Source organism: Oryx dammah, unplaced genomic scaffold (genome assembly GCF_014754425.2).
Source record: "Oryx dammah isolate SB20612 unplaced genomic scaffold, SCBI_Odam_1.1 HiC_scaffold_5, whole genome shotgun sequence".
Taxonomy (NCBI): domain Eukaryota; kingdom Metazoa; phylum Chordata; class Mammalia; order Artiodactyla; family Bovidae; genus Oryx; species Oryx dammah.
The window spans coordinates 64011765-64023823 of NW_024070189.1; the positions used below are offsets into that span (position 1 = coordinate 64011765).

Genomic DNA, 12059 nt, shown 5'->3' on the forward strand with positions numbered 1-12059 from the left:
TTAGAATAGATTGGGAAACTGAGAAAGTAAAAATAGGGAGATGTGTTGTGGCCTTAATTCAAGAATCCTGTTAAATGTGAGGGACCATGCTAGAATGCAGCAATTTGAATGGAAAGTAGTAATATATTACTAAAGAAGACATGAAAGTGTAGAAGGCAACAAGAGGAGGAATCAAAGGTATCTTTGAGGTTCCGTGATTGCTACCATTGATGGAAATATCAGAGACTCAAAAGAGACATGGTTTGGGAACTAGCTCAGTTTTAGAAATGTTGAATTCAAGGTGACAGGAAATCAGTAAAGATGACCAGTAGGCTTTTAGACATGGGGAACAATATGAGGAGAGATCAGGGGACAAGGTAGAATTTCATGTAGGTATGATAGGTCCATCCAAGGGAAAGACTTAAAGAAGTGTAAAGAAAGGAGCATTAACATTCCTAGGGGATTGGGTACAAAATGAGTGATTAAAAAAATATGTATATATACATATGTATTTTGTTTATCAGAATTTAGATGCTGTAAGGTTCATAGTCTAGATGTTTTGTATGTGATGAAAAAAAAAAACAGCTTCTCTTGTTCATTTTTATCTGATGCAAAAGTAATATTCTCTTCTTCCTTTGTAAGTCTGTATTAGATATGATGGATCAATTTGCTTTCTAAATAGAAGAAATATATTAGGCATCTGTGGATATTTGGAACTGCTCTATTTCTAGACAATGAAAAGGAAACTTAAAGTCAGTAGAGATGTTATGATTTTGTGAGAGATACATGTCCTTATCCTGATGACCTAAAACATAATAATACTGGAAGGCAACTTTGTGCACCATAAGTGAAATCTGATTAGGAGACCTTTTCCCTGGCAATATCTTTTGCTCGTTGTTTTTCAGCTTTGTTGCATTTAAGCAGATTTTTTTCCCTTCTTGATTGTTTTATAAAAATAACTGATATGAGGCAAGAACACAGAGATGAATTTGACAATTTACTATTGTAACTATTCAAGCTATTTTGAGATACCCTAACTTTTTTCCCCATTGGTTTATTTCTTGTAGAATTTTTAGTTTAATCAAATCTAATTCCACAAGAGGCATTTCTTGGATTAGTTAACATTCTTAGACTAAAAACAATGGCCATAATGACTTAATTAGAACTAAATTTTTATCTGCTAGAATTTCATTAAATAAGTTAATTAGTGGGAATATCTGTAGAAAAGTTTTCTGTTTATAAAAGAAAACAAAAATAAACAACCTGAAAAAGGTCAGTGGAGTATTTCTGGGGGTTTCACGGTTTATCTGAGGACGTCACTGATCCCTTATCCCTAGATGCTGCTGCTGCTAAGTCGATTCAGTCGTGTCCAACTCTGTGCGACCCCATAGACGGCAGCCCACCAGGCTCCTCTGTCCATTCGATTAGAGAATCCCGTGGACAAGATATACGTGGCAAGAATACTGGAGTGGGTTACCATTTCCTTCTCCAGTAACCCTGGATGGATGTTCCTTAATGCCTATTAACTTGCACTCACCCTTCTCTGCTTTGGCCTTTAAAATCACAACTGGACAAGAAAACAGTAATTTTCCATAGTTGAAGGATTATATTGTAGTATCCAAAGGCAGTCTTTTTTTTTTGCTACTGCCAGCATGTTGCTATAGCACTCTGGTACCCCACCAACCAGGGAAATTGGAGCAAAAATAGGAAAGGAATCTGGCATTATATTTTGGCATGTTTTTCTGTTAGTCATGTTTTGAGGACTTTAGTTTATATATTAGTACAGATAACTAGAAAAATTGATATTGTGCCATTGGAATAAAGGCAACTTTTTTTTCAATACAAGTTAACTTTTTGATGAATCCAACATCAAAAATATACCCTTTAATTTTTAACCAAATGAATAAATATTTTTGGTAATTTGAAAAAGTTAAATATTTGAGAATTGATTGTAATTAAGTCAGTATGTTAAAAAATAGAATAAGCAGCATAAAATATTAAACCTCTTTTAGTTTTCTAAGCTGATATATTCCATTATTGACATTTTGAAATTATTTTCAGTGAGTGCTTACCAATGTAAAAATGTGTTTCATTGCTTAATAGAATCTTACAATGAGCAAAAATGTACCCACAGATAATTGTATATTTATATAAATTTCCTATGGATATAAATTGGTATTTCACATATCTGAAAAGTTTCTAGATATTTTTATACCTTTTTGTTACAGTGTGATGAATTTATAATCTCCATCTGGAACTTACATTTTACTCTTGAGAGTTCAGGACCAAATTCAGTAATTAATTTCTATAAATTCAGATTACATGCTCAGTGGCACTGGAATTCGTGCTCATTTGAAATCATAAGGACCTTTTAATCACAGCCAATTTAAAGGGTAGGACAATATCTCTTAGCAGAATACAAAGTTACATTTCATCATGTTAACTCTGAATTATTTTAGTAAGCAACCAAATGTCAACTTGAAGTAAAGCAATATATCTCCCTTTGTTTGATAAATATTAACTATGAAATAGATAAACATTAAAAAAATAGGAATGTAAGCAAATCAAATTTTTATTGACATGCATGGAGGAAAAGAAACAGAGTTTTCCTCTTTTTAAAATTATGTGAGTCTTATATGTGCAAATTATGGTGCATGAGATACTTATTAAAAATCCATTTCTTTTGTTGATAGCAATTTCGTCATGAAAACCTGGTCAATCTGATTGAAGTTTTTAGACAGAAAAAGAAAATTCATTTGGTGTTTGAATTTATTGACCACACAGTTTTAGATGAGTTACAACATTATTGTCACGGATTAGAGAGTAAACGACTTAGAAAATACCTCTTCCAGATTCTTCGAGCAATTGAATATCTTCACAATAATAATGTAAGTGCTTCAAAGTAACCCAAACTATAGGAAAACTGTGAATTGTAAGTGCCTTTTAAACATTGCTCTGTTTTTATGAAAGTTGTTAAAATTATTTTTATGTACCATATTGTGAAAATGGAAAGAAGGTTGGGGGAGTTACTACCTTATAATTCAGTCACAGAACCAAAAAACATATTGAACACACAATAATTGTAACTATAAAGCAGACCAACTCTGAGATGCTAAGGAGGTATAGAAAAATCAGCAGTCAACTCTGGTGTCTTATATTAATGAAAATATATTAAGACATCGAAAGTCAAGCCAGCCCAGATGATGGAAGGTCTGGAAGTAGGAATTGGAAACTAAGCCAGGGGAATGGCAAGAGAATGTGTATGCCTTTAGGGAAAGAAAGGAGAGAAAGTGGCTGAGGAGTATAAAGCCTTGTCTTTTAAATCAAGAAAGGAAAGAAGATCAACTGTTTTGATTTTTAGTGTTGCCTTTTAACATTGGTTAATTACTGTTTATTTCAGCAGGTTTTAATGGACATACTTTGTTCCCAACATGAACTCTACTTTCTGTAAAGTTAGACATAGTAAGTGATATTAGGCATAACATCTGTATAGCCTAAGCTTTTTCAGACACCTTAATTTCTAATAGTCTGTCTCAGTGCATCTCCTGTGGCAGCTTTGTTGTAATGGCATCTAGGACTCAGATTGTAATTTCCTTGCCCAAATGGATCCAAGGGGAGACAGTATAATAGTTAACAACACACAGTCTCTGGAATCAGACTATGCTAGGTTTTAACCTAGTGGCTTATCTACAGATAACCACACAACATGTGTAGCTCCCAGTTACATAATGAAAGGTATTCCCATTACTCTGTGGCCCCAGGAAAATTATCTAATCTTTCTGAGCCTCAGTTTCCTCATCTGTAAAATAATGCTATAGTATCTCACAGATTTTTTCGTAAAGATCAAATTAGGTAATAGCTATGTAGTGTTTAGCACTGTGTCAGGTATATTTTAAGTGCTCAATAAACAGTGCTGATAGGGAGTCAGATATAGTTATCTCTATCCCTATAGTGTCTTGCCTGTAGTAGACTAAAAATATTTCTTGAATAATGGGAGACACCAGTCTGAGAGCAGAAAACTTCAAAGAGGGGGTAAAATTAAGAATTTTGAACTTAGGTGTTTAAATTCAGGCACATAAGGAAATAACCCAAGGGCTTAACAGACAGTTGAGATGTCATTGATACACATATGAATATTACTAAGCCATGAAAAAGGGTGAAACATCACCATTTGCAGCAGCATGGATGGACCTAGTGAATATCATACTAAGTTAAATCAGACAAAGACAAATATATCACTTAAATGTGGAATCTAAAAAATAATAGTAATGACTCTATATACAAAACAGAAGCAGATTCACAGACATAGGAAACAGACTTAGAGTTACCAAAGGGGAAATGGGAGGGCTAAACTGGGAGTATAGGATTAACAGATACAAACTATTATATGTTAAATAGATAAGCAGCAAGGATTTACTTTATAGCACAGGGAATTATAGTTAATATCTTATAATACCTATAGTGGAAAATAATCTGAAAAGTAATATATATATAACTGAATCACTTTGCTGTACATCTGAAATTGATGCAATATTTTGATTCAACTATAGTTCACTAAAACAAACAAAAATGGCTTAATAGAATCAAAATGGAGTAAAAATGTAAATGATCTTGAAACTAATAAAATGAGTCAAAAAATTTCAAAAGCACATAGAGCTAATAGAACAGAATTATTATCATTGTAATATGGAATTCTATGCATTTTGGGAGCATTTCACTACAGAATAAGGGAGAATCAAACTCACTGAATGCAAAATATGATATATCATATATATATATGATATATCATATATAAAAATTAATCATTTATATCATATATAAAAATGGATTAATGACCTAAATGTAAGCACCAGAACTATAAAACTCAGAAGAAAACATAGGTGGTAATCTGTGTGGCCATGTGTTAGGCAATAGTTCTTTAGATATGACCTCAAAAGCAAAAGTAATCAAAATAGACAAATTGGACCCCATCAAAATTAAAAACTTTTGTGCATTGAAGGACACCATCAAGAAAGTAAAAAGACAGTTCACAGATGGGAGAAAATACTTGAAAATCAAATATGATAAGCAACTAGTTTCTAGATTGTACAAAACACAATTCAACATAAAAAGACAACCCAATTTAAAAATGGGCAAGGGACTTAGCAGACATTTCTCCAAAGAAGATATACAAATGGCTAATAGCACATGAAATGATGCTCAATATCTTGAGTCATTATGGTAGTGCATATCAAAAATCGCAGTGAGGTACCATTTCACACTCACTAGCCTGGCTGTAATTTTAAAAATTGACGAGAACGAATGTTGGCAAGGAATTTGAGAAACTGGAACCTTTATACACTGCTGGTGGTAATGTAAAATGGTGCAGCTGCTATGGAAAACAGCTTGGCAGTTCCTCAAAAAGTTAAACATAGAATTAGCATATGACCCAGCAATTATACTCCTAGGTATCTATCCAAGAGAATTGATAGCATATGTTCACGTAAAAACCTGCCCAGCAATGTCGTATAAGCATTATTTAAAATAGCTGAAAAGTAGAAACATGTATATTAGCTGATGAATGGATAAACAAAATTAATTATACCCATATAATGGGATTTATTCAGCCTCAAAAAGGAATGGACTGCTGATGCATCCTACAGAATGAGTGAAACTTGAAAACATGTTGAAAAAAATCAAATGCAAAAAGCATGTAAGTATAAATTCCACTTAAATGAAAAATTTAGAAGAGGCATTTTTGTCTCCAGATATGATGGAGTCCAATTTGTCTGGGCTTCCCAGATGGCACTAGTGGTAAAGAATTCATCTGCCAGTGCAGGAGACGCAAGAGACCTGGGCTCAGTCCCTCGGTTGTCAGAGAAGGAAATGGCAACCCTCTCCAGTATGCTTGCCTGGGAAATCCCATGGACAGAGGAGCCCGGTGGGCTATAGTCCATGGAGTCGCAGAGTTGCACATGACTGAACATCTTTCTTTGATTGCTTTTGCTTTTGATGTCATAATTAAAGCAAAATAAGTTTATATTTGTTTATGTTTGAAGAAATGTCTATTCAAGTTCTCTGCCCATTTTTAAATTGGGTTATTTCTCTTTCTATTGTCAAGTTGTATTTTCTATATTTTGGATAGTAGATCCTTATCAGACACATGGTTTGCTATTATTTTCTCTTTTGGGTTGCCTTTTTGCTTTCTTAATACTGTTTTTTCCCCCCTCCGGTTAGTTTTTTTTTTTTAATCATTTCTTTCTCTTTACTGATATCCTTTATTTGGTGAGACATTCTGTTGATACTTTTCTTCAGTTCTTTAGATATGGTTTCCTTTTACCTTGAACATATTTAAACAGCACAAGAGAAGACTCTATACATGGACATCACCAGATGGCCAACACCGAAATCAGATTGATTATATTCTTTGCAGCCCAAGGTGGAGAAGCTCTATACAGTCAGCAAAAACAAGACCGGGAGCTGACTGTGGCTCAGATCATGAACTCCTTATTGCCAAATTCAGACTTAAATGGAAGAAAGTAGGGAAAACCACTATACCATTCAGGTATGACCTAAGTTAAATCCCTTATGATTATACAGTGGAAGTAACAAATAGATTCAAGGGATAGATCTGATATAGTGTCTGATGAACTAGGGACATGAACAGAGGTTCGTGAAATTGTATAGGAGACAGGGATCAAGACCATGTCCAAGAAAAAGAAATGCAAAAAAGCAAAATGGCTGTCTGAGGAGGCCTTACAAATAGCTGTGAAAAGGAGAGAAGTGAAAAGCAAAGGAGAAAAGGAAAGATATACCCATTTGAATGCAGAGTTCCAAACAATAGCAAGGAGAGATAAGAAAGCCTTCCTCAGTGATCAGTGCAAAGAAATAGAGGAAAACAATAAAATGGGAAAGACTAGAGATCTCTTCAAGAAAATTAGAGATACCAAGGGGACATTTCATGCAAAGGTGGGCTCAGTAAAGGACAGAAATGGTATGGACCTGACAGAAGCAGAAGATATTAAGAAGAGGTGGGAAGAATACACAGAAGAACTGTACAAAAAAGATCTTCATGACCCAGATAATCATGATGGTGTGATCACTCACCTAGAGCCAGACACCCTGGAATGTGAAGGCAAGTGGGCCTTAGGAAGCATCACTACAAACAAAACTAGTGGAGGTGATGGAATCCCAGTTGAGCTATTTCAAATCCTGAAAGATGATGCTGTGAAAGCACTGCACTCAATATGTCAACAAATTTGGAAAACTCAGCAGTGGCCACAGGACTGGAAAAGGTCAGTTTTCATTCCAATCCCAAAGAAAGGCAATGCCAAAGAATGCTCAAACTACTGCACAGTTATATTCATCTCACACGCTAGTAAAGTAATGCTCAAAATTCTCCAAGCCAGGCTTCAGCAACATGAACCGAGATGTTCAAGCTGATTTTAGAAAAGGCAGAGGAACCAGAGATCAAATTGCCAGCATCCACTGGATCATTGAAAAAGCAAGAGAGTTCCAGAAAAACATCTATTTCTGCTTTATTGACTATGCCAAAGCCTTTGACTGTGTGGATCACAATAAACTGTGGAAAATTCTGAAGGAAGTGGGAATACCAGACCACCTAACCTGCCTCTTGAGAAACCTGTATGCAGGTCAGGAAGCAACAGTTAGAACTGGACATGAAACAACAGACTGGTTCCAAAGAGGAAAAGGAGTACATCAAGGCTGTATATTGTCACCCTGCTTATTTATCTTATATGCAGAGTACATTACGAGAAATGCTGGGCTGGAAGAAGCACAAGCTGGAATCAAGATTGCTGGGAGAAATGTCAATAACTTCAGATATGCAGATAACACCACCCTTATGGCAGAAAGTGAAGAAGAACTAAAGAGCTTCTTGATGAAAGTGAAAGAGGAGAGTGAAAAAGTTGGCTTAAAGCTCAACATTCAGAAAACTAAGATCATGGCATCCAGTCCCATCACTTCATGGCAAGTAGATGGGGAAACAGTGGACACAGTGGCTGACTTTATTTTTTTGGGCTCCAAAATCAGTGCAGATGGTGATTGCAGTCATGAAATTAAAAGATGCTTACTCCTTGGAAGGAAAGTTATGACCAACCTAGACAGCATATATAAAGCAAGAGACATTATTTTGCCAACAAAGGTCCATCTAGTCAAGGCTATGGTTTTTCCATTGGTCATGTATGGATGTGAGAGTTGGACTATAAAGAAAGCTGAGCACAGAAGAATTGATGCTTTTGAACTGTGGTGTTGGAGAAGACTCTTGAGAGTCTCTGGACTGCAAGGAGATCCAACCAGTCCATCCTAAAGGAAATCAGTCCTGGTGTTCATTGGAAGGACTGACGTTGAAGCTGAAACTCCAATACTTTGGCCACCTGATGCGAAGAGCTGACTCATTTGAAAAGACCCTGATGCTGGGAAAGATTGAGGGCAGGAGGAGAAGGGGACGACAGAGGATGGAGAAGGGGACGACAGAGGATGAGATGGTTGGATGGCATCACTGACTCGATGGACATGAGTTTGGGTCGATTCCGGGAGTTGGTGATGGACAGGGAGGCCTGGCGTGCTGCAGTTCATGGAGTCACAAAGGGCCGGACACGACTGAGTGACTGAACTGAAATGAACTGAATAGTCTTTTTCTTGCAGGTTATATCTGGGCTTCTTCAGGCAAAGCTTCTTATTGACTGCTTTTTCCCCTTATGCATGGGCATATATCTTTCTTTGCACACCTTTTTGGGGGAATTTTCTTGGAAATTTTGTATTTTTTTGTTGAGAACTGGACATGTAAAATAATACATTGTGGCAATCTGGAGATAGAATTTCCCATGTCTCAAGGTTTGCAGTTGTAACTGTTAGTTACTTATTTTGCTGAACTAATTTGTGAAGTCTGTTTGTCATATGTAACCACTGAAATTTCTGCTCAGTTAGGTTACTGGTCAGCTAATGTTTGAACAGAGAATTCCTTAAACTCTTGAACTAATAAATCTCTCAGCCATATTTACTGGGTATTTACTGAGGGCTCCTTCTCTCTCTGTGTTGGGGCATATCTTCAGTGTTTAGGCAGAGAGTTTACAACTTAGCCCTTCTTGCTTGTGTAGAACCTAAATTCCACCAGACTTTGAACTGTGGTGTTGGAGAAGACTCTTGAGAGTCCCTTGGACTGCAAGGAGATCCAACCAGTCCATTCTGAAGGAGATCAACCCTGGGATTTCTTTGGAAGGAATGATGCTAAAGCTGAAACTCCAGTACTTTGGCCACCTCATGCGAAGAGTTGACTCATTGGAAAAGACTCTGATGCTGGGAGGGATTGGGGGCAAGAGAAGAAGGGGACGACCGAGGATGAGATGGCTGGATGGCATCACGGACTCGATGGACGTGAGTCTGAGTGAACTCCGGGAGTTGGTGATGGACAGGGAGGCCTGGCGTGCTGCAGTTCATGGGGTCGCAAAGAGTTGGACACGATTGAGCGACTGAACTGAACTGAACTGACTGAGAGCTTAGGGACAATCTCAGGTCTTTCCTAGTGTGTACACAGCTGGGCATGTACCCTTCATGATTCTAAGTAATATGTTGGAACTTTCCAAATCCTTTATGGACATCTCACTCCCAGCCTCTCTTTTTAATTAAGTATTTTGGTCAGCATGTTGTTTGTCCTGTTATAGCTCCCTCAGGTGGCTATAATGTTATTTGCTACTGCTGCTGCTGCTGCTGCTAAGTCGTCTCAGTCGTGTCTGTCTCTCTGCGACCCCATAGACGGCAGCCTACCAGGCTTCCTCTGTCCCTGGGATTCTCCAGGCAAGAACACTGGAGTGGGTTGCCATTGCCTTCTCCAGTAATGTTATTCAGTAGATGCTAATTGTTTCTGACAAAGGCCCTTTGCCCTGGGCAAGCTCTGAGTTAGGTCAGTGAAGACAAGACTTCTAGTGGCATTTTCCAGTAATCTGACAGACATGTTAGATAATGACTGTTACCTGGGAATGGGCCTTTGGAGGAGACCCAACCCTATAGCTAGGAGATACAGCTTCCTCTGGTGGCTACTAGGCTGCTAGTTTTCACCATGATTTGGGGGCTGTTGGTCTACAAAGCTACCGGGAACTGGGGAGTGGGCAATAGAAATAGGATAACTCAAGAACACCAGGGGATCATATGGTGAGGTTATGTTTTAACTTTTTGAAGAAACTGCAAAACTGTTTTTTCCAAAGTGGCTATACCATTTTATATCCCCACCACAATGTATCAGTTTTTCTGTGTCCTCCCAGTATTGTTATTGTCTTTTGATTATCACTGTTCCAGTGGATGTGAAGTGGTATCTCTCTGTTTGGTTTTTTTTTTTTTTGAGCAATAAAACTGTCTTTATTCACAAATGACATGATCATTTCTGTAGAAAATTTTATGGAATCTACAGTAAAGTTAAAAGAACTAAGCTGTAAGTTTATGAAGATTGTAGGATAGAAGATCAATATACCAAACTTATTTGTATTTCTGTGTATTAGCAAACTCAGAAACTGAATTAAAAATACCACTGTAATGACATCAAAAATATAAAATACTTAGAGAAAATAAGACCTATACACTGAAAACTATTAAACATTGATGAGAAAAATTAGAGAAAATCTAAACACATAGAAATACTATGTTTATAGAGGTCTCGGTATGGTTGTAGAAGACCAAAGAGGATGTTGCTAAAACTGAATTTTAGAAGTTGGAATTCAGAGAGCACTTGATTCTCAAAGATAACAAAATTTTGCGTGTAGTCAGGGTGTTAACTTAAAAAGAGTGAACATATTAGGGTGTCAACTGAGTGTATCTTTATGCATGTTTAGAGCACTGAGGAGGAGGGTCATGGCTGTGTAGTAGGCAGAATATGTAAAGTGATATTTTAAAGTGCTTTTCCATGTCTATTTTTGCTCATGTTATAGTCTCAGATCTTGGTATAGTACCTGGAGTGTAGTAGTCACTCAGTAAAAGTTGTGAAAGTAAAAAGGGACTAACAAAGTTTCACAGATGGTGCCTTTAAGGTGATTCATTACCCTAAGATAATTATTTGGCCAGTTAGGAGGAAGACTTGAGGCAGAACAAAAGCTAATCCCCAAAGCTTATAGCAATAAGTTATATAAAAAAGGGAAGATCCCAGAATTCTGTCACCAAGATATTTTCACTTGTGCTGTGATACTTTGCTGGTGATGGGAGTACGCTTAATACATTTGATAAAGTTTTTAAATGCCTTCTTTGTTTCAGGCACTGTACTGGGCATGGGGGATATAGCCTGAACAAAACAGATACACATCTTACCCTCATGGAACTTACTGTCCAATGGGAATGACAAGTAAATAGGCAAATAAGAATAAAGCATGACAAAACACTGTGAAGGAGGGAATGTAGAATAATATATAAAAGGAACCTCTTTATTGCAGACATCTCAGCTGAGACATAAGGAAATGGTTGGCAAGGCAGTGTTCTAGGCGGTTGGAACAGCATTAGCAAATGCAAACAGTGATGACACACACCTGGAAAACTGGGAAACTAATATTCTATAGGCTAGGGAAGAACGGCTGAGAATGTGAGCAGAGGCCAAATCCTGTAAGTCCTTACCAGCCATTTTAGGTAGCTTCAAATTTGTCCTATGGCATGGGGCATCCTTGAAGGGGTGCCATAATCACACACATGATTTTAAAATAATGCTCAGGTTTTGTTGTGGGCAATGAATGGGAGGGGATCAGAGGGAATTCAGGGAAACCATTTAGTAAGGTAATAATTTTGATAAGAGAGCTAAGGGAACTTGAACTAGGGAGAGAAGTGGATGGAGAGAATATGGGACCTGAGGGAGAAATGTGCCTTGATTTCTGGCTTGAGCCTTGAGGTCAATGTTGGTTCCATTCACTGAGCTAAAGGACTCTTAAGAACAAATGGGTTTGGGGGAGAAGATAATCCATTTAGTTTTTAATTATCTGAGTTTATGGTAGTGTGTGGGTCAGCCTTATGGGACTTCTTGCAGGCTTCCACTTCTTATGGAACCCAAGAGAAATATCTTGGTTAGAGATAGAAATATGGAAATCATTAGTATATAGATAGTTACTAAG

At 37.1% G+C, this 12059-nt stretch overlaps 1 protein-coding gene across 2 annotated transcripts in view; it reads left to right on the forward strand.

The window, feature by feature from the left end:
- CDKL3 (cyclin dependent kinase like 3) overlaps nucleotides 1-12059 on the forward strand; it is a 35936-nt gene that overhangs the window by 3143 nt on the left and 20734 nt on the right. For both annotated transcript variants that reach the window (XM_040240090.1, XM_040240091.1), the window contains exon 2: nucleotides 2673-2867. In XM_040240090.1, the coding sequence (XP_040096024.1) occupies nucleotides 2673-2867 (195 nt within the window). The remainder of the gene's footprint in view (nucleotides 1-2672; nucleotides 2868-12059) is intronic.